This window comes from Fulvia fulva, chromosome 13 (genome assembly GCF_020509005.1).
Source record: "Fulvia fulva chromosome 13, complete sequence".
Lineage (NCBI taxonomy): Eukaryota > Fungi > Ascomycota > Dothideomycetes > Mycosphaerellales > Mycosphaerellaceae > Fulvia > Fulvia fulva.
In genome coordinates, this window is record NC_063024.1 from 668,472 (window position 1) to 695,717 (window position 27,246).

Here is a 27,246-nt window from a genome sequence, read left to right on the forward strand (position 1 = left end):
ACTTTGAAATTGAAAACGACAACAGATAGCCGATACAGGATATGCTCTATACTGGAAAATGTAACGGACTTTGAAACTGAAAACGACAAGAAATAGCTGATACAGGATATGCTCTATCGTCAGCATGCTATAAAAATGGCACGTGATGGCACGCGCTTTTCGCCCGGCAAATGCGGCTGTCTTCACTATTTCCGTGCTCCAATTCTTCCCCTCCGCCCCGACCTCTATTTCTGGTAAGTCGAGATGTTATTGCAGTGGTTCGCATTTCGAAGATGCCGCCGGCAAAGTCACAATGGAGTTGACTCACGTGGTTGAACAATAAGATGTAATTCAACCACCTTACCTGCTACAGCATCCACAAGGACTATACGCTCCGTCCTATGACTTGACCTTGATGGCAGAGAAGTGGTCAGACTATCATATCAAACCTTAAACGACGACACACGATCCACAAGTCTTTGAGTGATCAGCCGACATAGCTTCAATGGCAGCGCGTCCCCTGCGCTCGGCCACGGCCATAGAGCAAGTACGTCTCATCACTTCTTTGCTCCGAGACATTCACCCGCAGAGCATGTTATCTGTAGTCTCGAATTGTCACTCGCCCGCTGGACATCGTATTAACCATCATGTCCGATAGTATGCCAGCATGACATCAAGTCAGGCGATTGTCGCTTCCGAGCCAGGCCCTGAGCACCACGGCGGAGACAACTGGGAGATGACCGATATCAGGGTACCGACCGAGCTCAAGGACGGCGAGATCCTGGTCGAAATGGTGGCTTCCGGCATCTGTCATACTGACATTGCTTTGACGAATCCTCATATGGGGCAGACGTTTCCTATGGTTGCTGGGCATGAAGGTATCACAGTCCTTCAAGATCCGTTTTGAGTACCCAACTGACTCTCATCAGGTTCCGGATATGTCAAAGCCGTAGGACCGAATGTCACAAAGCCAGTCAAGCCAGGCGATCCAGTGCTATTATCCTTCGACAGCTGCAGCAACTGCAAAGAATGCCACTCGAAACGACCTGCTTACTGCGACACATTTGCCCCCATGAATTTGTTTGGCGAGTCAGATGTGTTCAAAGGAAGTGCTGAAACGCAATCGATTGGCGCGAAATTTTTCGGGCATTCTAGCTTTGCGAAGCTCAGCATTGTCAAGGAAACTACTGTGCTCCCCGTAACAGGCTTGATCAAGAACGACGACGAGCTGAAGCTGTTTGCCCCACTTGGGTGCGGGATCCAGACTGGTGCTGGAGCTATCTTGAACTTGACGAAGCCAGGGCCGGATGATATTGTTATGGTCTGTGGACTTGGAGGTGTTGGGCTGAGTGCTGTGATGGTTCGTGAAGCTACGTGAATTGGGCGATATAGTTTACGCTGACAGTCATGAAGGGCGCACATATTGCTGGCTGCAAGCAGATCATCGCAGTCGACAAGAATCAGGCTCGCATCGATATTGCGATAGCTCAGTTCGGCGCAACACATGGACTGAACACGAGTGGTCTCGAAGACCTCACTGCTGCCATGAAGCATATCGCTGGAGGTCGTGGACCAAATATAGTGGTCGAGAGTAAGCAGCAACCCGCTAACCTGGGCGTGTGTGATGCTGACCATGGTCTCCAGCAACCGGCTTCCCTTTGGTACTCGAAAGCGCCTACTACGCAACAGATACACGAGGTGCATACGTACAAGTTGGCGGACCAACAAAGCCAGACTACAGATTCGCCTTGGATCTTGTCCAGCATCTCTTCCGTGGTGTCAAGTTATGGGGCTGTGTCGAAGGCGATAGCTTCCCAGGAGAATTCATCCCGCAACTCATACAGTACTATAGAGAAGGAAAGTTACCGGGTATGTTGGCGGCCACCGGATCGTGCATGAATGCGACGCTGACCTGTTGCTGTAGTGGACAAGATGGTGAAGTACTATGATGCCAAGGACTTTAAGAAGGCCTTACATGTAAGTTGTACCATCGATGTATGGGTTGGGTATGTGTACTGATTGGATGTAGGACATGCACGCAGGCGAGACGATCAAGCCGGTTCTCGTGTGGTAGCGGGCATTTGCAATGGCATTAGCAGATCAAGATTCACATTGGTGCATCTTCGCTCGGGTGCAACAGCAGTCTGAGTCTGCTGCACTTTGTGATGTGACCTTTGCGGCAAGTTCACTTTCGGTCTGCCACAACGGTTCATTCCTTAGATGCAGGTAGACGAGTGAATGCACAACAAGCGTATGAGATCAGACCTTGGAAGCAAACGACACCTCGCATATATCCAGACGCAGTCTGTTCGCTCCCACACTCACTAGAGAACATAGTTCATCTCAACAGTCGTTCATCAGCACAGCACGGTGCTACCAACACGAGAGCAGTTCATGCAGTCACTGAAGTTCTAGCAAGGGCACGAGATGGGGGACTGTGACGAGTGCTCAATCTACCGAATATCTGAAGATCAGTCACATAGCCAGAGGGGTCCGAAAGAGAATCGCTGCCGTGACTATGGCTTAAGAAAATCACAAAAAGCTTTCTCGCCAAGGATGTCACAATCTTGAAGGTTCCATTCCGACGATGAAGGGAACGAACAATCGCTGTCATTACGGAGCGTGACTGCACGGTTCAGGCGTAGACAGGAACAGCTATTCACTGTAGGTACGCGCGGCAACGGCCAGCGTTAGGGACGAGGAGGTAGCTCAAGACCAAAACCACATCCCGACTTTTCCAGGCTCCAGCATAGAATCGATGCAGATATCCTCCCTTGTTACTCCCAGTGATGACCATTGACGACCAAATCGGAGCTCGGTCTAACATAATCATCAATTCATGCATCCAGGCACCAGTACATCGCTGTGCAGCAACAAGCGGTGACCCAAGATCGAACTCCGAGCTGAGAAGTTTTGGTGCGGAGCTCGCACTCGCTTGCAGTCAGTCAGCAAATGATGCAGGTCAGGCAGCAGGCTCATGATATAGAGGACTTGTTGCGACCATGTGTACTCCGACTTGTGATTCAAGCCTTTGATTAGCATCTTGTCTCTATTGGTGCTGGAGTTGTCCCAAGACCGTGGACCGTCTCGTTGGCGAGGAGTGATATGATACGGTCAGTATGAGACCTCTCCCAAATCGCGAGGGAAATGATATGACGCGGGCTTCGTGCTAGGATGCACCCGCAAGAAAGAAAAGAAAAAGCAAGAGACCAAGACAAGATCACAACAGCGACAGAACATCATTCATTCGGGTATCATTGATATCTCGAGACAAGACATCCTCGTCCAACTTCTTCGTCATATCATTTTCCTCGTGAGTTTGCGAGTCTAGTGCTCATACTGACAACAAACATGCTTCTAGCAAGAGTTCGCTGGGCACGCAACGTTTGTGCCGTACGGCGATGGACCGGCGATACCTGCCACCTGGAAGACGGCGTTGATGACACCGCCGATACCCTCGCCTGCGATGAGACCGGCGGCGATGGCGTAGCCGTAGATGTCGAAAGATTTGGGGTTCTTCTTCGCCCAGTAAAAACATGGCAACTGCCGGCGACGTTAGTAAATGCTTAATGAAGGTGACTGGGTTTGAAGGAATAGTACTTACTGCACCGATGATCATAGCAAGGCCGTAGTAGGTCTGTGGCAGCACGAATGCAAGACCAATGCACATCATGTTGGGGTGGTACACGCGGTACTTCTCCCAAGTGCCGCGGTACGCATAATGCCTGACGAAAATCATAGCAGCACCAAAGATCGAGAAGCAAATGGCGAAGATTCCAGAGCTGGTAGGGACCGGGAACTCTGGATCGGTCATGGCGACAGCAACAGCACGCCACGCAGAGACGGATGGTGCGCTGAATGGGCAGACCTCAGCGTTGATGTCGAGGATACATGGGTACGCCTTGGCGAAGAGCATGAAGAGCGCTGGAGCCAAGAAGCAAGCCACGATCGTTCCGAGACCTTGTGCGATCCATTGCTGCTTTGGCGAAGTTCGGAGGAGGAAACCGACACGGAAGTCGCCGACTAGATCGGAGGCCTGGTTGGCACCAATGGAGGCGAGAGAGCCACCGAGCAAGTTGAGACGCTGTGCGTGCTCGACTTGCCAGTGCTCACCCTTGGTCGCGCCACCGAGGACGATCTGAGATGCCTTGGATGCAGCGGTGAGTGGTGTGATGTCGGTGACACCAGCGCATTGCACGGCCAGCAGGGAGAAGAAGAAGGCCAGGAAGATGGACAGCAGACTCATGCCGACTGGCATTTCGAACTGGACACCCATGACGACGCAGGTAAGGATGATGACGACGACGATGGCTGGGAGCCACATGTACCACTTGACGAGCTCGTCGTCGCGAGCAGAGTCCTCGACGAGAACGGACTCGGTCTGGGCACCCTTGCGCTCGAGCTTCTCGGATCGCTTGCCCATCTTCTTCATGCCTGCGGCGATACCAGCACATGATGCGCGGTAGATGGCCTTGGAGACGTAGAAGAAGACCTTGTACTGCAGGCCAAGCTCGACGAACGAGACGACAATCATGAGCAGGACACCCGGCCATAGCAGCCAGAAACGTGGGCTAGGAGTGTCCTTCGTGGAGGCTGCCGTGCCGAGCGATGCGAATGAGACGTAGCCGCCCCAGTGTGGGTCATCTGGAACCAGTGCCATGCCGAATGCTGCGCCCTGGTTGACGAGAGATGGACCGATGATGCCCCAGGCCAAGATGGAGCCAGCGTAGAAGGAGATGGCAGTGTTAAGACCGACAAGCATGCCAGCCCCGATGAAAGCTGGAGTCCACTCGATCATCCAGCCCCAGTTCTCGACGTTGATGGCGGCGTTGTTGTAGTTGCCCCAGATGAAGAACCAGGTGAAGATGTGCCAATCCCACAGGATGCCGATGGCATACTGGGACACGACACGGAGCACGAGTGCAGCAGAGAATGCAATGCTGAGAGCTCGCATCTTCATCTTTGCGATCGCCTCACCACCAGCTGCCAAGTGCATGGCACGGATGGTCATTGCAGTCGCGGAAGGAGTTGGGAATATCAACTTCAGCTCGCGTGCGACGTAGATGATGAAGAACTTTCGCAGTGGTGTCGACATCAGGAAACCGAAGTAGCCACCGACGATGGTCAAGGTGATGAGACGTGGGAAGTCTTCCCTTGGTGTGTTGAGAAGTCCCAATTGGTAGAGTGCTGGAATACCGGAGATGAACACACTCGACAGGCCACCGGCGGCAGTGGCTGCAGTCTGGACGATGTTGTTCTCGCGAGGACCAAAGTCGCCTCCAAGGATAGGAAAGTTGGCTGGAAGTGCTCTGCCTAGTGGCTTGAGTACAGCGAAACCGATGATGGCACCGAACAGCGAAGCACCGAAAGTCCAACCAGTCTTGAGACCAAGGTAGACGTTGGAAGCATTCACCAGCGCACCGCAGACAACACCGATCAACATGGCTCGGATGGTGACAATCGACTGTCGCTCTTCCGGTAGGTTGTCAAAGGGCTTGAAGGGATCCTGTTCCAGCTCCTCTTCGAGACCTTCTTTGAGGTCGGTCTCCTCCATTTCGCCGACATACGTGGCAGTCTTCTCGAATTCCTTCGCAGAGCCATCGCCGGTGTACTCTGGAGTGCCATGCGTGGTGCTGTCTTCCGGGGCATGGTGTACATTGAAGACATTCTGCTTCTCGGTCAATGGCGGCACATCCGGGTTGATGTTGCCCTGGCGTCGTGGTCAGTCAAGCTCCAGTGTCTCTGCACAACACCAACTCACCATGGGCTGGATCTGACGCTCCACAATCTCGTTGACGTTCGCCATGACTGCAATGGATGTCTTGCGACAAGTGTCTCTCACCACCGACACGTATTAATAGGATCGCGACACGCGCGAAGGTTGAAGTGGACGAGTCCGCAGCGCATGGGACAATGCTCCAACTTAATATGCCATGCTCGTACAGGGTACCCCCCTCCACACCAGGGTGATTAGTCCTTCAGGGTCCGGCGTGTCGTGCTGCATGGTTGCAACTGTCTATCGCGTTGTGCTACGGACTATCTTCAAGCCAACCACTCACAAGCAACAGAGGCGTCGCTTGGACATCGAAGAAGCCGTGTATAAAAGTCTTGACTCCTGCTGTTTCCGGTAAGGCTCGGCGCAGAGGTGACCTCGGATCAGCGCACAGATGCGCCCTCGTGCGAAGGATGGAGGCAAATAGAGAGCTAGCGGCGCAACATGTCCTGCAACGTGAAGCGCGGATATGGGATATGGTCTAGGCCAAGCTGATCTATCGGTACAGTACTGCCGCAATGGTGCTCTGTCCCGCCATGGTGTAGGGCAGCGCACTCGGGGAAGCTGATAAGGTGCCCCGCGGCGGCGAATGAACGCAGCCAAATTACGAGAGTCCGCTGGCGTGATCTCGTGGCGGGACATGCTATCCCGGTGAGTTCGCTCAACACAGCACGCGAGCCTCGCCCAGATCGAGCTCAATGCCCGGCCTGCCAAGGACGAGGCCGTGGAGGCGTCCACCATGGCGCATGTCGGGAGCCAACCGAAGAGAAGCAACATGAGCTGTCGGTGTTGTATGGACAGCTCGAGGAACAAGCACTTCCAGGGCCCGGGTCAGAAGCAATACTCACGTCATCTGTCAGACCAACATCTTCGATACAGTATCGACATCGCTGTCGATGCTGCCGGTGAAGACTGGTCGATCCAGAGGCAGGACCAGGATGCATCGCCTCGTGCTCCCTCGTGCTGGCCTTCTGCGTCTCGTAATTTGTGATGTCCGTCATCAACGGCTCAGCATCCATCGCCTGAAAGAGCACATGAGCGAGTCATTCGACCGCCACTATCTCTAGACTCAAGATGGCAGGAGATGCAGAAGTGCTTGCAGCTGTCGAATCACAGCATGTCTCATGACATTTGTCTTCGGAGAAGCCGTGGCACGTGGCTGGAAGACAACTTGCACGTTTCCCCCGCAGCCTTGGCAGAATGGCCTGTGCGCACCGGCTAAACTCTGCTTCGCCAAGCATCCACGCCGGCAGCAGCTGCCAACTCCCATCTCAAAACCAACAACACCACGGCGAGCGCTTGTTCAAGCTATACCGAGCCTTTGAACACGCTCAAACACGGCAAACCGCCTTCCAAAGCGACATCAGCTGCACAAACAACGCCATGCGGCACGACTCGTCATCGCGGCGCGCTCCGAAACATCCACCAAGCTGAGATATGGCTGATATGGCTGATACGAGCAAGCCCGGCTGCCTCTTGCGGACCGCGGAGGGAATCCTCATGCTGTCTGATGCTTCATCCTTCGCTTCATGCGCTGAACAGTGAGCAAGTTCCTTCATTTGTTCCATGCTCGGCATCTGCCCTGCACGCCGCACACCTGCAGGGCATTGACACATCAACGTGGCAAACTTGACCGGAAGCAGTGCGATCAGCTGGAGGTGCGCGGGAGTTGATAGCTGGGGTGCTCGAAGGGTCTACGGCCGACTGCCTCGCGAGATCATTTACTGATATCCTGCCGTCCGCTCTTCCCAGTCTCGACGAACCGCGGTCTTCCTGTACCGTCACTAACATCACGTCGCTCGGCACAACGACGAACGGTCATCTGACAAGACACTGGCTGACAAGGGCGCAATAACATCGACCACGGTCATGTCGGATCCTCACTATCTCGCAAGCGTGTCGGAATATACGCCACCCCGACAGCCAACATATCCTGGTCGGGAGAGGATTTACCCGCGCGCTTGCGAGATGCTGAGGATCCGACATGACCGTGGTCGATGTTACATGCCAGAGAAGAGAGCGTTCCACACCATGGCTACTGACCAGCAAGCATCGCAGAATAGTCACCATACAGTTCGAGCCAACTACCATGGCAGTCTGGATCCATCTTCATGCAGCAAGAACTGGCCCGACGACTCTTCCTTGGTAGCTTCATCAATCTGCAAAAGGTCTTCATCAGCAGTTGATCGCAACATTCAGCACACATCCTCGTAACTTACCCGCGCACAAATTCCATCAACACTCTGCTGCAGCGTCGTCGGCGCTTCCTTACGCCCCATCAACCTGGCACCGGAATCTCCCATATCGGTCTGGACATGTCTAAGAATCATCAGCAACATGCTTTGCCAGGTACCCCTACCCCGGACGCGTACGCGTGAGCACTCACCCAGGATCAATCACAAACGACATCAACCACTTGTTCTCAAAATGGAACTTGCGAACAAGATAGTTCGCCGCCAATTTTGTCAGACCATACGCCCCGAGCGGCGCTCTTGCACACTCCTCCATCTGCGTAATGGTGCTAATGGGCGCACCGATGAAGACGAATTTCGCCTTCCCTGGTGCTGCTTGCTCCAGAAGCGGTCTCGTTGCTTGGAAGAGGAGGAGCACTGAGTAGCAGTTGATCTGCATGTGCTCCTTGACAGCGTCCAAAGGTAAGGTCGAGGTCGGTCCATACGCGCCAGCGATCGCTGCATTTGCTACGACGACGTCTATGTGTCGGATGTTGTGTGTTGACTGCAGTTCCTCGACCACCGCGGCTGGATCTGTCTCGACTGCGCAGTCGAGCTTGACGACGATGAGGGAGCTGCCTTCGGCGTGTGGAAGCTCGCTTAAGGCTTTTGATTGTGTTGCGGCATTGCGGACACAGGCGATTACGGTCGAGTCTGGTCTTCCGAGAAATGAGGCTACGAGGCCTTCGCCGATGCCTTCGATCTTGTCAGCAAAGGACATCTACCGAGAAGTAGCATCCAACACACCTCTACTGGCACCAGTCACAAGATAAGTCGTCCTGTTTGTGCTTTCTTTCGGCCTATGGCCTATGGCCAATGGTGATGGTGTTGTGGAAGCTTGGCATTTTGATATCTGTCTTGTTTGGATCATTCAATTTCCTCGATCGAAACAGCAACACGACAGCAGAGATGATGCCAGCAAGAAACATAACATCAAGCATGTTGCATAGTGATCGCCTCATCTGAGGCTTCGAGATCCTCCTGTGGTGCTGCCTTCACTTCACCGAGCGATGGACTTCCGAGAACGGAAAGAACAGAATAGCTCGGAGTCCGGTGTCTGCGCTGATTTCACTCTCGACACCACGACATAGGACCCAATATCAATGACAACACCAGTATGCAAAGTGCTGAAGCTCAAGATGTGACATATGGGCAAAAAGAAAATGTACTGGCATCACTACGATTCGAACGTAGGCTTCCCACGCACAATCTCAAAGCTCGGTTGCAGTCAGGACCACAAAGTGACCTCTTGCAACTGTTGCCTCCCCCGAGGTTGCTATAAACGGAAGTCTGCAGCCCCCCTTATGTGGTGGACGTGCTTACCACTGCACTATGAAGCGTAGGAGTTGTTGTTGAGGAGCTATGAATGATGGGTAGCTTATTAAGCTTGTGCTCTCATGGAGGACCCAAAATGGTGACGACGACGTGCTTGTCAAGTGATAGAATCACATCCGCCGTGCCCAGCTCGACCTCCGACCTCCGTCAAGACGAGATCCGACGCATCGTACAGGTCACTTGACTCACGAGAAGAAGGCCAAGTAGAATCCCAGCACACCAGGTCGTCTCACCACCGACCTCGTAATACCACTGCCTAACCACTCCAACAATCTCCATCTCATCTCAATGAGCACCATAGCCTTCGCCTCCTACCCATCCAGCACCACACCTCGTCACCTCGGCGTCGACAGTTTCGGCTTCGATCTCTTCTTCCCTACCACATTCAACTTCTCCAAGCTAACATGGAAGCGCTCAACACCAACGTCGACCTGGCAAGCCTTGAAGGCAGGTCTGTACTCATTACGGGCGGTGCATCGGGTACGTTACTCTGAACAGCATGATAGCCACGCACAGCCCGCTGAAGCTGGAGTGCTCGGGCTCGCTGAGGCTGGAGCTCGCTAATCACTCCCCAAAGGCATCGGCCTAGCAACCGCCAAAGCCTGGGCCTCCGCCGGCGCCTACATAACCCTCGCCGACATCCAACCCCTCGAAAAAGGCCAAAAACTCGCCTCCGACCTCTCCCACAACGGCCAACACGTCAACTACGCCTTCTGCGACGTCACGTCCTGGGAGTCTCAACTCGAAGCTTTCCGCTCCGCAGTGCGATTCTCCCCCCGCCAAACGCTGGACATCGTGGCCACATTCGCGGGCACCGCCTTCGCCCCGGGGAATGAGGTGGAGCATGTCTTGTTTGCTGGTGAACCGAGTCTTGACGCGGATTTGAAGTCGCCGAATACCAAGAACATCGACGTGAATTTGACGGGCGTGTATTACTCCTCCTTCCTGGCTTTATACCTCTTCCGCCTCCCCGCCTCCGACGCCTCCCCACCGGGCGACAAGAGTCTCATCTTCGTCTCCTCGATTGGCGGGTACATGGACTCGCCCAAAGCGTCCACTTACCCGGCGAGTAAATTCGGCGTCCGGGGGCTGTTTAGAAGCACGCGCGCCAGGACGCTGGAGTTGGGGGTTAGGTGTAATTTGCTGGCGCCGTGGTTTGTGGATACGCCGTTGATTGCGCCGGTCAAGAGTGCGATGGCGAAGAGGGGGGTGGAGATGGGGAGGGTGTTGGCGTTTGCGACGATGGAGGATTGTGTGAGTGCGGCGAGCTTTTGTGCGGTGGATGGGGGGTTGCATGGTGAGGGGTTTGTTGGGGAGGGTGTAGGATTGTGCTGACGACTTTTGTGTTAGGGAGAGCGATTGCTATTCAGCCGGAGGGGACGTTTGATTTGAAGGATGATGTTGAGGATGGGTGGGGTGGGGATCAGTTGAGGCCGATCATGAAGCGGAGGAGGGAGGCTGGGTTTGATGCTTGAGCTCGTGCGCGGAGACTGCATCGTGTTCTGATTCTCGATTGTTGTGGTCAGCGTCGATGAAGCCATAGAGTGTACGAGGGTCCGACATGGGCATGTCCCTATACACGTAGGCATGAATCGAATTGCAATAAGAATGATCGGGAAACGACACCAAGCCAGTACGGTCGCCTGTTAGACGATACTTGATAGTCTTGCACCTCGTATCTTCTTACCATAGGCTCTTCACGCGTCTCGAAACACCTACTCATTCGCATGCCCCTGCTATGCCTCAACTCTACAATCTCCGGCATGAAATGATATGGAATTCATATTGCATTGTACATCTCTTAAAACTCAATATCATAACCTATCGTACTCGTCTTATCGCATACCTGCTCGTAAGGGACATTCACTCTGTCAACATGTCAGTACGAGTCGTGTCGTCTGCTTCTCGAGAAACACCTGCATTACATACCATCAGCATTGCATGCTCATATGATGACACCAAAGACGATTCGGTGCTTACCATGCCTTGTGCGAGCCTTTGCCATTCCTTGACGTTCTCCGGCTTCGCGTCCTCCTTCAGCTTGAACCATGCTATCGACACTGTCAGCGAACCATTACATCGGATGGAATGGGAAGGCTTGAAGGGCCACATGAGAGCAACAATCCCTCGCCCTCTCGACGACATACCAATGTGAAAGACACCCATGACGCCCAGGGCATTCGTAAGCGACAACCACAGAATGTGGAAAGGCAGCATCGGAATCTCAACAGTCTACAACCAGGACAGCATCCATTACTACGTTTACGGACATGGCTGCCATCAGTGGTGTGCGCTGATACCATGTCCGCTTTCTTCGGGGAACAGCCAGGTCGAGTCCCGAGCTCAGCTAGCCAGCTCCGACTCCGACATACTTACTGGTCTATCTATACTTCACGTGCGATGCCGAGCGACCCTTTACACGAGGCAGCACGCTGCTGGAACGATGAATGGCTTAGTATGATGTCCTATCGTACAGCTGGAGTCGGGTCGTTGCTGCGTCCGTCTACCTCCTAGTAGGCTTGCGAGCGATATCGTGGTAAGCAGGGCTTCACACCACGCCTCCGCCATCCAATGCCCCAGTCGCTGTCCGACATGCGCAAGAGCCCTAGTAGATGGTCTCTATGTACTAACACGTCGTCTCCATCCCTCACGTTCTTGTCTCTGGCTTGCTATATCTGCTGACTGCTAGGTCGAGCCTCTTGCCTTTTATCCTGATCAGCGCTGCCATCAATCATGTCGTCAGCGCCTGATGTCGCTCTCTCATTGAGACTGACCCAACTACTTCCGGGTCTTCAAACCGGTGACATCCTCACGACCATCCTTTCGATTCTCGGCATAGCTCTGTCTGCAATCGCTGCGTGGGGCATCTCAACCTGCGTCTACAACCTCTACTTCCACCCTCTCGCGAGCTACCCGGGTCCATTTCTATGGCGAGCAAGCTCACTGCCATGGAAGATTGCACTTCTCAAGGGAACAATGCACCATGACCTGATGCGCTTCCACGAAGTATACGGCCCCGAGCTCCGCCTGAAGCCAGACGAGCTCTCTTACGCAAACGCTCAAGCATGCAAGGACATTCACGCTCACGTGCCTGGCCGGCCAGAGTTTCTCAAGGATCCCATTCGTCTGCCACTGGCACCCAACGGTGTCATGAGCATTCTCGTCTCGGACACCAAGAACCACGCTCGCTTCCGCCGTCTGTTCGGCCACGCGTTCAGCGACAAGGGTCTGCGAACACAGCAGAAGACCATCAATACCTACGCCGACCAGTTCATGGAAGTCCTTAAGGAAGTCGCTGATACCGGCAAGTCCGTCGAGATGGTCAACTACTACAACATGGCCGTCTTCGACACTATCGGTGCTCTTGCATTTGGAGAGTCCTTCAACAGCATGCGTCATCGCAAGATCCACCCGTGGGTCGACGCCATCCATAAGAACCTCAAGTCCGTCGCTATCTCCCACGTCATGCGATCGATGGGCATTGAGCCCTTGACACCATACATCCTGCCCAAGGACCTTCGTGGTGCTCGCGCCAACAACTACTCCTACGCCATCGAGAAGATCAACCGCCGCATGCAACAGACTGGTGAGCAGGGTGACTTCTGGGACCGCGTGATCGTCAAGAGCGGCGCTGAGGGTGAGATTAACGATGGTACTGGTATGTCTAAGGGTGAGATGCTTAACAATGCCGCTGTCATGGTGGTCGGTGGCTCTGAAACCTCTGCTTCTGCGCTCTGTGGTGCTACTTACCTGCTCGCACACTCGCCGGACAAGATGAAGAAGGCCGTCAAGGAGATTCGCGAGACGTTCAAGGCTAGCGAGGATATTACCCTGCAGAGTGTCACCGGCATGCAATACCTGACGGCCGTTATTGACGAGACGCTGCGCATGTACCCGTCGGTTCCTGGACAGCCGCCTCGTGTTGTGCCAAAGGGTGGTGCTACTGTTTGTGGCAAGTTGGTGCCTGAGGAGGTGGGTGCCTATACTCTCTGACGGATGAATTGAAACATCACTAACATTCAAACCAGACCCGCGTCGGCGTCTCCCACATCGGAACATACTTCGCCTCCTACAACTTCACCCGCAGCCACGAATTCATCCCCGAACGCCACATCGACAAATCTCTCTTCCCAGACGACAACTACGCCGCCTACCAGCCCTGGTCCGTCGGTGTGCGAAACTGCATCGGCAAGAACCTGGCATACGCCGAGCTGCGTCTTATCCTCGCAAAGGTATACCTGCATCCATTCACCCTGACGTTCCACGTCACAATCACAACAACGACATGCTAACAGTAATCACTCAGACTCTCTGGCATTATGATATTACGCTTGACCGCAGCAAGACGGGCGATTTCCTTGACCAGAAAATTTGGAGTATTTGGGCGAAGCGGGAGTTGTGGATGAAGATTTCTTTGGCGGAGAATGCAAAGTAGATGTGCCTGCGACCAGATCTCCTGCTGCCTGGCCGGACTATCATGCGGGACGGTATTTGCTTGTCCTCATGGCGAGGAAGCAGAGATGGGATAGGGTAGGCAGGCGGCTGGAAGGGAGTAGGAAGATGGTAGAGAGTGCTGCGGCGCATCGGTTTGTGGGGGGTGGAGTGGGTTCATGATGATGTTGATGCATGTCTCGTAGGTATCGTCCGCGTTCAGACTTCACGTCTCACGGCAAATGTCTCATCTACATCCAGTGGAACAGGAAAACATAAGCATTCTCGTTGCCATTCGCTCAGACCATGTAAGCAAACAGCAGCCTTTGTCGCAGCTTGAGTTCTACTTATCTTCCGTGACTGCACCACCAGACCTTGACACGATCATCAAACCCTTGCAACAACAAGAACCTCCAACCACCATGTCTCTACCCACCGGAGATCAATTCCTGCTGCGCCTCGTGATCGCCTCGCGCTCTGATCCCACCTCCCAGGAGGACTCTGAATGTCCTATCTGCTGTGAAGTACTCCCCACTCCACGCTCGCCCCCATCACACTCCACCGCTGACTACCGCAGACCTACCCAGACCTCCTGCGAACACCTTGCAATCACCTCTTCTGCTATGCCTGCCTCGCAACCTGGCCTCGAACATCGAACACGTGCCCCAACTGCCGCGCTGTTCTTTTCATAGACCCGCCCGCTCCGGCAGCAATGGTTCTACCAGACCAGCCGAGGGTGCTGAGACGTCTTGCTCCTGAGCAACTGCTCGACTGGGAGACTTCGGGAAGTGTGCGTGAAGATCAGGTAGATCCGCGAGCGGAGTCTTTGAACCGGGAGATTGAGGCTGTCGTTGCAGTTATACCAGTGGAGAGGAGGACTGCGCCACCACCGGCCGATGGCTTGACTCGGAGTGCTCTGCTGACAGATACGACGCAACGGGTCCTGGTAGACGACGCAGCGAGGCAGTCGCGAGGTCACGGTGATATGCCACCTAACGTCTTCGATGCTGCTTCACGCCGTTCAATTCCCAATCCACCACGACGTCCAAGACGACGACCAGAAACAGACGGATCATCTACACCCACCACTGCGCGTCCACGCCAGCGGCGTCTCTATATCCCGCGAGATGCACAAAGCATGGCACCACCATCGATCTCACAGCAGCAGCAGCAAGAGGCTCCGTTCGCCCAGCCCGAAATCTTGACAGCTGAGCACACTGTCGAGGCCAGACACGATAGGGCACCACGAGGAAGAACGGAGCTCAAACGTCCCCACCCCCGAAGTCGTGACTGATGCAGACATGCAGGATCTTGACGTTCACCCGCCGACTAGACGGAGACGTACGTGCCTTCACGCCACCCCCGCCGTCCGCTAGAAAAACACCACATCAGGACCTCGCGCGTCAAGTCTATGCAGAACAAGGCCAGCTGGAAGGAAGCTTGCGTCCTGGAACAAGGACTCCAGGAGTGACAGCAGTGCCGACAAGACTGTCCGTTGAGGCTGGCGAGGATGAATGTGGAGATATTGGCAGGGTTGGAAGCTCGGAGGAGGTTGGTGCGGGAGTTTCCGAGGTATAGTAGTTTGGTCTCAGCGGATGAGTATCTAGGCTTAGTAGCTCGGCCGGAGTTTGCGCGGGAGGAGGAAGAGGAAGAGATGGAGGGGAAGGAAGAAGGAGTAGAAGAAGGAGAAGGATTGTAGGATTCGCAGGTCATTGGGGCTCTTGTTCCGTGGCGCGTATGCTCGTTTCAAGGGTTGTAAGACTGACTGTTCGCTTTGAGGAACTCTACAAAAATAGTCACGTCAACTACAATTCTCAGGATCAATCCATCCCATCGCATCTCACGCTCCTCATTCCTCATCATACATCAACCCCCCATACCATCTCAAAGAATACTCCTCCTCGCCACCATCACCGTGCCCTTCCAGCACGTATGCTCCCAACCCTCCATCCGTAAACTCATCGCTCTCTTCACCGCATTTCTGAACGTACACTCCACCCCTTCTCTTTTCTCCCTCCCCTGAATCGTCTCAATGTATGCGCAACGCTCGCAAGAAGGAGGCCACTAGTCGTCGTCGAAGATGGCGGTTGCGTTGATCAGGATTGTGGCGAGGACGCGGTGCTGGTAGCTAGCGTCGGCGATGACGCCGGAGTGGGTGCCCATGAGGGTGGGTCTGGAAAATGGTTAGTGGAAGGAGCATGACGAGGAGGAGGGAGGGCACTTACGCGAAGCATACGGCGAGATTCTCAGCTGTCATGCGAGTTCTGGACTCATTCTGCATGATTCTGTTTAGGTGTAGCACGAGCGCGCGGAGAGTGGCGTAGTTTGGATCTGGCAGGTCGTTGATGCCCTGGTGGATGGCATCACGTCGTTGGTTTTCATCATCGACTTGTGCGGCTTCGATGAATTGGCCGTAGCCAACCTTTGTGAACAATGGGTCTGGCAGATCTCGGAAGAAGGACTTGAGCAGACTTGCGACTGCATTGACGTCGTGACCGAAGTTCGATGGATTGCGGAAGTCAAGCTGTGGTGAGCTTGCGGGCAGATGATCGAAAGCCTGACGAAGTCGGTTGACCTGTGATGCAGTGCCATTGTGTCGATAAATGCCTTCTGTCTCCAGGCCGAATATATCTACAGCCTGGATGCACTGGAACACGATGATTGGCACCGCGGATTGATCGCGAGCAAAGAGCTCGTCAAGGCTGACGCCGAAAACTGGGGTTTTGCTCTCAGTCGGTGGACCAGTCGGGCCACCAGCGCTAGGTGGGCCATTGAAGCCTCCAGCGCTGGGAGGACCATTAAAGCCACCGGCACTGACTGGACCGCCAAAGGAACTACCGTTGTAGTCGCGAGGAGGCGATATCTGAGTAGGCGCCACTGCTGGGATTGAGCCTGTCGTTTGCTGATGCTGGCTAAATCCGGTACCGGAACGTTCGGAAGGATGAGTGGGATAAGGTGGAGTGTTGTTGTAGGTATCGCGGAGAGGTGTAGGATCAGCTTGGTAGGGAGGCTGATTGGTTGGGAAAGAAGGCACTTGTGGTGGGCCGCTTCCATATCCTGCTGAAGACGGCGGCTGAACACTGAAAGATGATGGTGGCGCAGCAGAGGCAGGTGTCCTGCTGGTCATTGATCCTGGTTGAGATGAAGCAGTGTTGAGGGTCAAAGGCGCCTGCATAGGCGGTGCTGCTGCCGCGGCTGGAGCTGTGGTTGGCATGCTCTTCGGCTGCTGAGTCTTGGGTGCCAGAGTCGGATGCTGCTCATATCTAATCTCGCTGGGTCGTGCTGGAATCTTGCCCTGGTGGCCTGCAATATAGTTGTGGAAGTCACTGTCGTTGTCAATGCCCATGACCAGCTCCCGCAGACTGCGCTGAGACACGGAAGAATTGTTGTCTGTCAACGGGCTAACAGCCAGACCGTTGCCGAGGAGCAGTTTCTCGTTGAAGGTTGCGAACTTCTGCAGCTGCAGAGACAAGGCAGAGTCGCTCTCTTTAATCAACGCCTGCAGCTCTCTCACGGCCTTTGGTCGGTGTTCGCGAACAAGCTGCTCTCGTTGTGTCTGCGCCTGTCGGACTTTGTCCTTGTAGTCTGTGTCTGCCGTCTCAACTTTGCGCATGAGATCGCTCTCATACTGCTCCGCGCTCTTTGGGCCCTTCAGACCGATCCTCCTGCTGCTCTTGGTGTCGCCCGTCTTTGCGCGGTCGTACTCATCGGCAAGACTGTCGTACCTGGCCTTGGCCTTCTGCATAGCGGCTTCCGCTGCTGAAGCCTTGTTCTCAGCATCGAGCCCCTCGTGCTTCCACTGCTTCCGCCCGCGCTCCATGTTCCCACTGAGGACATCCAGATCCTCGTGCATCTGGTGCAAGGAAAGTGCAAACTGCATGCCATGGTCGGCCATGCGCTCATGCACGCGCAAGACGTCGGTGAACTGCTGGGCATATGTTCCACTGCGGACCTCACCCCTCCTGACGCTGTCCAACTGAGACTGCGCCAGTCGCTTGAGGCCCTTGGCTTGCTCTTCCTCCAGCGAGCTGCGCTTCTTCAGAAACGACGCAAAGTCGCGAGCCGAGGCGATGGACTGTTTCAGGCGGTTGAGGAGGGTCGTGACGCCAATGTCGCTGTACATGACATCGTCGACGGCCTTTTGTAGGTGTTCGTTGGGCGCGGAAGAGGTGCCATGGTGGATGCCCGAGGATGTCGGTCGTGCTACTGCTGGCGATGGACTGGCGGGTGCCGAGTCGTCGCGTCCAAGTTCGCTCGACATGGCTGTATGGGTGTGATATGCGGTGGTGGTGACAGTGCGTGAGAGAGGTGTGGAATGATTGCAAAGGGATCAAGTGGTGGAATGTCCAAGAACGACTGCCAATCGACACGACTCGTCGGCAATCGAGGCTTGGACGGCCGGCCGTTCGATGCATCAAGGAACACCCCTCGGCTCAGGCTGCCGGATCGACAACGGCAGTGACATCAACCCGACCCTCTCTGCATGTCAGGTCTGCCGCTGTCACGAGACATTGGATCCACGTTTACATAGCATTCGAACCATACCACCTCAACGTACCGCCCACACATTCAACCGCCATGTCGGCACCACCTCTCCGCTGGGAACAATCCGCCCAACCCTGCAACAGCACAGTCTCCGACCGACTCCCCAAAGAAGTCGAGAACTGCCTGAGCAATGCCCGCTATGTGCGATCATCAGCCACATCCTCCGTACTCCAGCCATGCTGACAACTACAACAGCTCCACCTCGCAACCTGCACCCAAAACACCCCCCACGTCTCCCTCATGAACTACACCTACCTCCCCTCCCACCCCTTCCAGCACTCCTCAGTCCTCCCCCCAGGCCCCGCCATCATCATGACCTCCAACCCCTCCTCCAAAAAGACCACAAACCTCATCTCCAACCCGACCGTCTCCCTCCTCGTCCACGACTGGGTTTCCTCCCGACCCTCCACCACAAATCGCGACGCATCCCCCGTCGCCGGGCCCCGATCCTCCCTCGCAGCGATGCTCATGCAGATGAACTCGACCGAGATGTCGTCCATCTCTGCTACGATCAATGGGGATGCGAAAGTTCTAGAGGCGGGGAGCGAGGAGGAGAGGTGGTGTAAGAGGATGCACTTGGAGAATAATACGTTTGATGCGAGTCAGCAGGCTGAAGGCGGGGGCTTTGGGGGTGCGAGCAGAGAGGATGGAGGTCGGGGGAGTTATATTGAGGATGAGGATGTGAGGGTTGTGGTAGTGGGGATTAGGGGTGGGAGGATTAGTGATTGGAAGGGTGGGGTGAAGGATTGGGTGCTAAGGAGGGAGGGGCCGGTGGTGAATGGGGTGTAATGCAGAGAGGAGATGGAGATGGCTGAGAAGAGCGGGCAAAGTGCATATTCAGCGTGGCGTTTGGGGAAAGGAACCGTTTGGCCTTGGTAAGGGTGTGAGAACGAGACGGTAGAAGTGTGGATGTCACAGACAGCACGTATACGATGGCTATATGCCATGTACCCTCAGCCGCCTCGTCGGCAGTATCCATCCTACTCTAGCACAACTCGCTCCCCCATTCATTGCAGGCAGTGCCTACTTCTACTCAGACCGACGCCATGACGGCTTGGCCATAATCTCATCAACCGACAACTTCCGCTCCCCCTCGCCCTGTTGTTGCATCGACCTGGCTGGCCTATTCCCGTAACTTGGCCCCTGCGACGGAACAGTCGGCGGCGGTGGTCTGCTTGATAGAGCCGCGAAGCCTGGTGCTGACGGTGTCTTGCTGGGAAGACTTGGGTCCGAATAAGATTGCGAAGTCGAAGACGATGATGAGCGGCGCACCGCATTATCCCACAGCTCCCCTGGGGTTGGCTTGGGTAAAAACCCTCGCTGGTTTTGACCCCAATCTCCAAAGCTAGAATCTGGGTTGCGCGACTGATCGTATTGGTCTCGTCCAGGCCCGATAGAGGGGGGGCCGTACGCTTTCGATGTGCCTGGAGGTGTTCGCGAGACGTCTTGCCAACGGTTTGGCGGTGGTGCTTGTCGAAGCTGGTCTTGCTCCCTTGCTTTACGCTCGGCCAAAGTCTTCTTCGTCGCTTCCGTCTGCTGTTCTTCCATGATCTGTTTGAAGGTCTTCTGGGAAGAGTCTGTTGACTCCACGTTCTTGTCGAGTTTGTCGTCCATGATGTGGTTGAGAAGTGCTGGGAGTCTGGAGATCCGAGCCTTTCATATAGCTACTGGCATGGCAAACACTTCTAGACCTGGTCCTTTGTCTGCGATGACATAGACGAGGACCCGTTCCTTCTGGAGACAGTCAGAGCTGTCCAAGGACAGCGAGCTGATTCTGATTAACCGTGTTATGGAACCCCGAAGGACGTGCATCTCGTGCCAGCTGGTCCCGACGCCTACGTATGACTTCTAGGTGCGCGAAGAATATCTTGGGAATCCTTCAGGGCAAGAATACGCTTATTTGTGTTTCGCAAGGCCATGGCACAGGAGACAGTCTGGTCAGCTTGTCACCGGATCTATCTTCGTAGGCTTACTGCCTCTCGAGAGCTGCGAACCTCGCACAGGTCTACAGGCACAGTTCCCGACTTGAGTTTCTCCACAAACATCCAGTGAAGAGCATCTGGTCATCTACCTCGGGAACCTCTTTTTCCGGCTTCACGCCACGCCATTGGTAGTGCGCGAGAACACATCGTGCTCGAATGTGATATTGCCCCTCTCCTGGATCTTGACCTCTTTGGGCTTCTCTTCTCGCTCGACTTTCTTGTTCTGCGTCTCTGAATCACTAGCCAGCATACCGCAGCCTTTGACCATGCTCTGCATGTTCCACCGACTTAACCACTTCGCTACCGTGCCCCTGACAAGTAACAGCATCGCAAGCCCCGCCACGAGCCAGAGCCATCTTCGATTGAGGTCTTGCAGCTTCTGTTCGTAGTTATCCATGTCGTTTGACCAGTCCCGGAGTGTGAGCGAGGACTCCCTGGCTGAGCGATCTTTCCAACTGGAGAAGATTGCTCTGAAGCTCGATGAGCATGAACAACTGTTCTAGTCGGCCAGTCGAAGCACCAGCTACAGCATCTGCAGCTGCATCAGCGATCTTCTCGATCTTGTGGGTGAGCTCATTGCGCTTCCCCATCTCCTTCTTCTGTGTCGGGCTGTTCGAGTCGGCGGTGTAGATCAGATCCCGATACGCCTTCTCGAGTCGGATGAGTTCAATGACGGCATTGTAGGCACTTTGGAGACACGACTGGTTGATGTTGGCTGGGCGGCAAGCGGCGTTGAGGCTTTCGGTGTGCTTATCAACAGGGCTTGAGATTTGGTGGTTCTTGGTCTGCTACACCAGGGTCAGCACAGTGTCGATTTAGACTTGCGTCAAGACTTACAGAGGTACTATCTGCCTCAAGACTCGATTGGTCTGCTCCGTGTGGCTTCACCGGAACACCGCTCACCAGCGATAGGAATGCGACGACGAGGATGAGAAAAAGCTTCATCGTGTGCGCTACGTAGTGTCGCACGTAGTTGGCAGAGCTGATGTTATACCAGGCAGAAGAGTTGTAATTTGGGTCATCTCGGAACTTCTTGGCGCGGCGAGATGAGAAGCGCAATTGCAAGGTGGGTCATAGCACGGGCCACGTCTTTCACATGCCAGCTTCCACGGCGGGGTGTGGGTCATATGCTGAATATCAGTCTATGCTGGAGTATCTTCCACAAGTACTGGACTATTACAGACTCGTTTGATTATCATGAACGCCCCTGGCAGGAGTTCCGTGGCCATCATATCGCACTGTCCTTCTTACGCGAGAAAATATCGTGCTCGAAAGTGTCATTTCTGGTCTCCTGTTCCTTCACCTCACGGCGCTTTTCCTCGACCTTTTCGTCCTTTGCATGGTCACCACTGAACAAATGTCGACCCAGACACCGCTCCATCGCGCTTCCCAGAGCAAACAGCGCCGCGACTCCGGCCACAAGCCAAAGCCAGAGTCGGTTCCTCCGCTGCTCCGTCTCGCACTTCGTGAGAATGGCACTGTAGTCCTGCCAAGTAAGGACAGCAGTTCGATAGCTTTGCATGCTGGTCAAGCGGAGCAATGCTGTTGAAGCTCAATGAGCTGCCGATCCGTGTTTACGAAACGATGGTGAGGTCTCGGTAGTTCAGCGACGGCCTTCATGACAACCTCGGCGATCTCGTTGGACAGAGCCATCCACTTGTCTATCTCAGCTTTGGGTGTTGTCCTGTCGGAGGGAGCGACCCAGATCTCAAGCTTGTACTCTGACTCGAGCTCGATGAGCTCGATGGCGGCGTTGTTGGCGTAGAAGATACACGTGGAAGAAACGTCGGAGGAGTGACAGGTGTTCTTGAGGAGTGCAAAGTGCTTGTCGGTAGGGCTTGCCACATCTTCAACTCCATTCTGCGAGATCACGATCAGGGAAGGTATGATTGCGCACGTGCGGTTGTACTTACAGAAGCCTGATGTAGCGCTGAGCCCGCTCCGTCTGGCTCGACAGGGACACCGCCCACCAGCGACAGGAAGACGGCGACGAGGAAGAAGAGAAGGAACTTCATGCTATCAGCCGTGCAATGTGGTTGAAAGTAGGCGAAGTCGTGATGTCGGGTAAAGTCTAGATCATTTGTAACTCTGAGGTTTCCTCGTGCGGGCGTTGGCAACAGTGTAGTCGCATGGTGGGGCAAAGTTTATGCGGCAGCACGGGCCATGTCTTTCACATGTCAGCTTCGCGGATCACTGTGGGGCTCATGTAACATATGCTTAATTCATTCGTGGCTATATAAGAGGAGGAATATCTCTAGAGCTCCCTGCGGCAGAGAGCTCCGATCGCGAGCGCTTTGGCCCGTCAAGTGCAAGAGTCTGCACTCAGCAACGCTAAACGACCGCTGCCCGTCTCGCTGACATTGGTCGCCCATCTCATCTCACTGCTTCTGACCTGCTCCTTCTCCAGCGTAAATGAGTTCGTCGTCATCAGAGCCTACCTTGTCGACCACGATCCAATCCTCAGGTTCGGCTTGAGTCGTAGTCTTGAGCCCAGGATCATCCTGCTGCTCGGGGTTGGCTTGCTGTATTCTCTCGACCGTTTCGTTTGTCTGTTGATTGGACTTCTTGCAGTGTTTCCTCGCATCTGCCATCATCTCGTGAACGCATTCCAGATGCGAACACGTCGATTTGTCATGGATGGGGCGCTGGTAAGGACAGAACGCGAAGGTGAGAATGATCGTGTAGAGAACAATCGCCAGAGCCCCAGAGACCGCGTGGACCGGTACGGCTGCGACCTTGTCGTCCTGCTGGTCTCCTTCGTTGCTCTGCTGGTCATGAGAAGGTGCAGTCTGTGGCACGCTCGCCTTCGCTCGCATGTCGTTGTCCTTTCTCGCGATCCGCTGCTTCTTGAGCTCTTCGATCATGTTCCTGAGGTACTTCAGCTCGGGCTCCTTCTGACCTTTAGTTTCTACATTGCTGATGACCCTCTCGACCTGACGAATCAGCTCCTCTGAGCGATCGGCGAGCAGGCATGCGTAGTAGAAGATGTCTTCTTCTTCGTCTGGTATCAGGTCGTCGTAGATCTTGACTCGCTTCACCAACTCGTCAGCTCGCTGCAGAAGCTCAAGAGCGGCCATGAGGTTGCTGGTGTACGAGCTCTTGGCGTTAATATCTATGTAGTGGAGCTCGATCGACTTGAACTCGGTCTTGTCCACGATTTCACGGAGTTGGTTCTCGGTCAGGGTTTGGAAATGTATCGAGCAAGTCAGCTTTTGCATTTCTCATATCGTCCTTGTGGAGACTTACGCGGTCGTAGTTGATTCCTGGAACTCTTGGAAAGTGCATTCCATGAATGTTGGCAACACGTTTGTGAACAGGAGAATCGTCGTGGTACTCCTTGAGCAACTCCCAGTCTGCGTCAGGGTATACAACACTGTATGCACTCACGAGTCCGGTCAGTAAGGCTGAGACGACCAGCATAAGCTGGAGAGCGATCTTCATGATGGCGTTGATTGTGAGTTCCGTGTGCAGCACTGGCTGATCGCAGTGTTGTTGTTGTTATTGTGGTGGTGGTAGTGATGGTGGTGACGCGGGAGATTCGGAAAAAGTTGGAATTGCGAGTGGAGAGTAAGATTTTAAGTGTAGGTGGAAGGGTTTGTGTACGAATGGCGCTTCGCCTAGGTGCGGCACGCTAATGCACGTGCGCTGAGCGTCATTCACTCACAGCAAATGTCAAAGACAGCTGTGATGTTTCGGGCCTACAAATCGCACACGTGCCGCAACACAGAAATGATGAAACATTCATCGAGAGTGACTGAGACTGTAATTTAGAACACAATGCTTTCCGCTCGATTGCCTTCGAGAATATGACAGGTCGTGTCGTCCTCGTGGAGGACTTAGTCATCAAGACCCAAGTCTCGAGGACACTATCCATCTTCATGTCTGATGCCTATACTTTCCAAGGCCAATGTATGCCATCACCTGCGTGTCTCTCCCCATCACTGCTCATGTCTCAGCCACTAAAGGCGACCTCAGCTGCCTCCGATTCCTTCTTCTCCACCACGACCCAGTCTCCAACATCGTCCTCACTCTTGCGAGCTACTTTCACTTCGATGCTCGTTTCTGCTGAGCTCACTTCTTCGGCCTTAGCTGCCTCCTTCTGGAAAGCAGCCTTGAACTTGTCCTTGATCGTTGAGATCCACGCCATGAGCACCCGAGATTTGTTGTCGGCGTCCACGGCGTAGCTGATTGTGACCAGCAAGATCATGGAGAACGACGACGATATGAGGACCGGGAGGCATACAAGCTTCAGCAAGAAGAACAAGTAGCTCGTAACGAAGAGCAAAAACTTCTCCTCATGGGTGAGTGCCGCGAATGTCTTGTCATCGAATCCACCCAAAGCCTCGAAAGCGGTCCAATGCTCCACGTTCTGCTCCTTGATCTGTTGCAAAGTGTTCCCGAAATCGGGGAGAGGGCTCTGCGAGTTTACTCCGTATTCGATGCGCTTGAGGTACGGGACGAGTCCAGTATCGACCACCCTTAGAAGGTTGTTGGCCGCCCGGAAGACAGTGTAGCCAGGTTTCAAGGCGTGACGGTCACCTCGGTGCAGCTTGATGTGAGCCACGACCTCCTTGCGGATCTGCGCGCATTGATGCAAGAGCTCAATGGCCTCTTCGGTCTTAGCCAGGAAAGTGTGCATGTCGTGTCGCTGGTTGTACTCCTCGGAAAGCTCGACGATCATGGCGTCGACTTCTTCAGCGACCTTGATCATGTAGGCGGTGGTGTAGTTGGTGAGCTGAGAGATGTTAGCATATGATGATGACGAGCGACTGTGTCAAACTCACAAGATCGTCGTAGCGAAGAGGCGCGGTGCTGAGCACGAGTCCATGTCCTGTTCTGTAGGCGTAGTCGGTTGCGGTGGCCGAGACAGTAGTGGTGCGAGTCACTGTTGTCTCCTCAACGACTTCGTGAATTGTCCTCGTGATGACGCTGACACCGGAGGGTAGTGGCGTGTGGATATTTGCGGTGACAGTCACTGTCTCGGTGGCGGCGGGCTTTCCGGGCTGGAGCCAGCGTTTTGGCGGTGCCATGTAGTCGCCTGCGGGTGACCAAGCGTGCGCAAGTCCAGCCATGAACAATGGCAGAGCCAGCATGGCTGGGACGGAGATCTTCATCTTGTCGATGTTGCGAGTGGTGTTGGTGTTGCTGTTCTCGGATAGAGTAGTCTGTCAGACTCGATGCGTGATGGTTGAAGCTGATGCGTGGCTGGAATGTGGTGTGTATGTTCATGAGAGAAGGACCGCCTTTTGACTGCGGCCGATCGGCAACGGCCGTTTTCACGGGCCGCGAAGCTCATTCACTCACATCGCGCCCCCGCTGCGCCTCACACGTGCCTAGACTTGGGTATGCGGGTACCGCAGATTATGCAAGTGCGCGTGACGTGAGAAGCTAATTGTAAACCTGTTCATTACTCGTCCATTAGCCAGTGCACGCACGATGAGCAGCGCCCTGAGCATGTCCGGGGTCCCTAACAGCGCTGTATCGAGTATTTGTCAATTCCAGAGTATTTCTTGCCACACAGATAACGTGGAAATAAGCGTACACGTTGGTATCTTCCTAGAAACAATAGTTCAATCAGCTGCATGCTAACTTAGCTGCTAGTCATCAGCTTGCCGCGCTTGGCAATATAATTTTCTCTCTTTGACTACGATCATCCTCACTTTTACTTGCACTCAGGTTACACTCCAGAGCACTATTCGCTATGAAGACCTCGACGTCTCGAATGTCAGATCGCGGACCTCAGGATCAGCAATCCGGTAACCTCTTCCTCTTACTGCCCGGAGAACTTCGAAATGCCATCTACGACCTCGTCTTCATGCAACTCCTTCGACAGACGATAGACGGTCAACTAATACCAGATCCTGCAGACTACAGGAGTTATGAGCTTCGCACTTTTATCATACCAGCTCTGGCGAAGACATGTCGTCAAGTCCAGAAGGAGGCAATATCTTACATATTCGCCTTGTTCAGGCTCTTGAGCAGGTAATTGAAGCTTAAGCACAAGAGCACAAGAGTGTTTGCACAAAAATGAAGGGACGCCACACTCATGAACATGTGTCTGAGAAGGCGTTTGGTGTCCGTGCCTGGCTGGCCATTGTTGAGGCCATAAGCCCAAAGGATGTCTTGCACTGAACGACTGTTGCATACATAGGTGAGGAGAGGGCAGTGGAAGTCAGTGCAAAGTAGCGTCTGTTCCCAGGTCACGTCCTCGTGTATATTCGCGTCGTGGAGCTCTTCGTGCAAGACTTGGTCCTCGTCATGTCCCTTATCCACTGGCCGGTTGGTTGCAGCTTTCATCTCGTCGTAACCGTCAATGTGCCATACCGCCTCGGCGCTGAGACGAACAAAGTCGTCTGCGAGATCAGAAAGCATCGAGTCCAACCCCTGTGGCTGCGAGATACCGTGAGGCTGAAATAGATACTGTCGCTTCGCAGCAGCCTGGGCAGCGACGTTCTCGATGTCGGTGTAGAGCTGATCAGCTGCTGGGAAGACGATTGGTCCATCACGCAGGGCCTCATTGGTGCGAGGACCCCAGCCGTAGACATCAAAGCGACCGTTTCTGTACATAAAGTTGGAATCGAGGGGGAGGTTGGTGGCAATCTGACCCTTGACTGGGAGAGTACATTCGAGGAAAGGCAGGCGTGGCTACTCTTTCGCTGTACACGCCATAGTCCCCGCACGGCTCTGTAGGGAACATCAGCCAATTTTCACAACAGTAATCGTTTCTGTCTCCGATAGTTCTCAAGCAGTGCGTGCTGCATTGGCAGATTCCCAGTCGCCGACCGTCTTCAATGTTTTGCCAAGGTCTTGGTGGCACGACAGGGCAGTCTCGCCGTCGCCGAGCTTGAACCACGTCGCTCTCCTGCGAACCTCCATCTCGACCTTGCACACACCGCATCGATACCGTAGTGCATCACAGTCCTCTCGAGGGCGTATAGAACCCATTGCGATGGACAAAGTAGTAGGTCGA

At 54.3% G+C, this 27,246-nt stretch overlaps 15 protein-coding genes across 15 annotated transcripts; 4 read left to right on the top strand and 11 right to left on the bottom strand.

Annotated features, from left to right (window-relative positions):
• Positions 1 to 484: 484 nt before the first annotated feature.
• CLAFUR5_14297 (Aryl-alcohol dehydrogenase) lies at positions 485 to 2,053 on the top strand (the record flags this gene model as incomplete). The annotated part of the gene is made up of 7 exons (XM_047913445.1): positions 485 to 526; positions 638 to 857; positions 909 to 1,339; positions 1,393 to 1,570; positions 1,624 to 1,848; positions 1,904 to 1,956; positions 2,009 to 2,053. 7 exons carry the CDS (start codon positions 485 to 487, stop codon positions 2,051 to 2,053), a joined length of 1,194 nt encoding a protein of 397 aa, XP_047769709.1.
• Positions 2,054 to 3,336: 1,283 nt separating this feature from the next.
• CLAFUR5_14298 (putative metal-nicotianamine transporter) lies at positions 3,337 to 5,785 on the bottom strand (the record flags this gene model as incomplete). Its single annotated transcript, XM_047913446.1, has 3 exons — positions 3,337 to 3,522; positions 3,584 to 5,689; positions 5,741 to 5,785. 3 exons carry the CDS (start codon positions 5,783 to 5,785, stop codon positions 3,337 to 3,339), a joined length of 2,337 nt encoding a protein of 778 aa, XP_047769497.1.
• A 2,051-nt stretch (positions 5,786 to 7,836) lies between these two features.
• On the bottom strand, positions 7,837 to 8,854 carry CLAFUR5_14299 (Norsolorinic acid ketoreductase nor1; the record flags this gene model as incomplete). Its single annotated transcript, XM_047913447.1, has 4 exons — positions 7,837 to 7,922; positions 7,980 to 8,071; positions 8,139 to 8,679; positions 8,731 to 8,854. 4 exons carry the CDS (start codon positions 8,852 to 8,854, stop codon positions 7,837 to 7,839), a joined length of 843 nt encoding a protein of 280 aa, XP_047769498.1.
• Positions 8,855 to 9,722: 868 nt separating this feature from the next.
• On the top strand, positions 9,723 to 10,653 carry CLAFUR5_14300 (5'-hydroxyaverantin dehydrogenase; the record flags this gene model as incomplete). Its single annotated transcript, XM_047913448.1, has 2 exons — positions 9,723 to 9,798; positions 9,896 to 10,653. The coding sequence occupies 2 exons, from the start codon at positions 9,723 to 9,725 to the stop codon at positions 10,651 to 10,653; spliced, it is 834 nt and encodes a 277-aa protein (XP_047769504.1).
• Positions 10,654 to 11,153: 500 nt separating this feature from the next.
• CLAFUR5_14301 (uncharacterized protein) lies at positions 11,154 to 11,535 on the bottom strand (the record flags this gene model as incomplete). The annotated part of the gene is made up of 3 exons (XM_047913449.1): positions 11,154 to 11,186; positions 11,248 to 11,369; positions 11,466 to 11,535. 3 exons carry the CDS (start codon positions 11,533 to 11,535, stop codon positions 11,154 to 11,156), a joined length of 225 nt encoding a protein of 74 aa, XP_047769505.1.
• A 516-nt stretch (positions 11,536 to 12,051) lies between these two features.
• On the top strand, positions 12,052 to 13,753 carry CLAFUR5_14302 (Versicolorin B desaturase; the record flags this gene model as incomplete). The annotated part of the gene is made up of 3 exons (XM_047913450.1): positions 12,052 to 13,290; positions 13,347 to 13,550; positions 13,625 to 13,753. 3 exons carry the CDS (start codon positions 12,052 to 12,054, stop codon positions 13,751 to 13,753), a joined length of 1,572 nt encoding a protein of 523 aa, XP_047769667.1.
• Positions 13,754 to 15,813: 2,060 nt separating this feature from the next.
• On the bottom strand, positions 15,814 to 18,010 carry CLAFUR5_14303 (putative Rho-GTPase-activating protein 7; the record flags this gene model as incomplete). The annotated part of the gene is made up of 2 exons (XM_047913451.1): positions 15,814 to 15,922; positions 15,975 to 18,010. The coding sequence occupies 2 exons, from the start codon at positions 18,008 to 18,010 to the stop codon at positions 15,814 to 15,816; spliced, it is 2,145 nt and encodes a 714-aa protein (XP_047769670.1).
• A 317-nt stretch (positions 18,011 to 18,327) lies between these two features.
• Positions 18,328 to 19,083, top strand: CLAFUR5_14304 (Pyridoxamine 5'-phosphate oxidase; the record flags this gene model as incomplete). Its single annotated transcript, XM_047913452.1, has 2 exons — positions 18,328 to 18,435; positions 18,490 to 19,083. The coding sequence occupies 2 exons, from the start codon at positions 18,328 to 18,330 to the stop codon at positions 19,081 to 19,083; spliced, it is 702 nt and encodes a 233-aa protein (XP_047769500.1).
• A 240-nt stretch (positions 19,084 to 19,323) lies between these two features.
• CLAFUR5_14305 (uncharacterized protein) lies at positions 19,324 to 19,908 on the bottom strand (the record flags this gene model as incomplete). The annotated part of the gene is made up of 1 exon (XM_047913453.1): positions 19,324 to 19,908. One exon carries the CDS (start codon positions 19,906 to 19,908, stop codon positions 19,324 to 19,326), a length of 585 nt encoding a protein of 194 aa, XP_047769501.1.
• Positions 19,909 to 20,388: 480 nt separating this feature from the next.
• Positions 20,389 to 21,221, bottom strand: CLAFUR5_14306 (uncharacterized protein; the record flags this gene model as incomplete). Its single annotated transcript, XM_047913454.1, has 3 exons — positions 20,389 to 20,655; positions 20,708 to 21,064; positions 21,114 to 21,221. 3 exons carry the CDS (start codon positions 21,219 to 21,221, stop codon positions 20,389 to 20,391), a joined length of 732 nt encoding a protein of 243 aa, XP_047769502.1.
• Positions 21,222 to 21,504: 283 nt separating this feature from the next.
• CLAFUR5_14307 (uncharacterized protein) lies at positions 21,505 to 21,798 on the bottom strand (the record flags this gene model as incomplete). The annotated part of the gene is made up of 1 exon (XM_047913455.1): positions 21,505 to 21,798. One exon carries the CDS (start codon positions 21,796 to 21,798, stop codon positions 21,505 to 21,507), a length of 294 nt encoding a protein of 97 aa, XP_047769503.1.
• Positions 21,799 to 21,803: 5 nt separating this feature from the next.
• CLAFUR5_14308 (uncharacterized protein) lies at positions 21,804 to 22,291 on the bottom strand (the record flags this gene model as incomplete). Its single annotated transcript, XM_047913456.1, has 2 exons — positions 21,804 to 22,136; positions 22,190 to 22,291. The coding sequence occupies 2 exons, from the start codon at positions 22,289 to 22,291 to the stop codon at positions 21,804 to 21,806; spliced, it is 435 nt and encodes a 144-aa protein (XP_047769672.1).
• Positions 22,292 to 22,654: 363 nt separating this feature from the next.
• Positions 22,655 to 23,717, bottom strand: CLAFUR5_14309 (uncharacterized protein; the record flags this gene model as incomplete). Its single annotated transcript, XM_047913457.1, has 2 exons — positions 22,655 to 23,449; positions 23,523 to 23,717. 2 exons carry the CDS (start codon positions 23,715 to 23,717, stop codon positions 22,655 to 22,657), a joined length of 990 nt encoding a protein of 329 aa, XP_047769673.1.
• Positions 23,718 to 24,228: 511 nt separating this feature from the next.
• CLAFUR5_14310 (uncharacterized protein) lies at positions 24,229 to 25,390 on the bottom strand (the record flags this gene model as incomplete). Its single annotated transcript, XM_047913458.1, has 2 exons — positions 24,229 to 25,011; positions 25,061 to 25,390. 2 exons carry the CDS (start codon positions 25,388 to 25,390, stop codon positions 24,229 to 24,231), a joined length of 1,113 nt encoding a protein of 370 aa, XP_047769463.1.
• An 835-nt stretch (positions 25,391 to 26,225) lies between these two features.
• Positions 26,226 to 26,843, bottom strand: CLAFUR5_14311 (uncharacterized protein; the record flags this gene model as incomplete). The annotated part of the gene is made up of 1 exon (XM_047913459.1): positions 26,226 to 26,843. The coding sequence occupies one exon, from the start codon at positions 26,841 to 26,843 to the stop codon at positions 26,226 to 26,228; it is 618 nt and encodes a 205-aa protein (XP_047769462.1).
• Between the last annotated feature and the right edge of the window lie 403 nt (positions 26,844 to 27,246).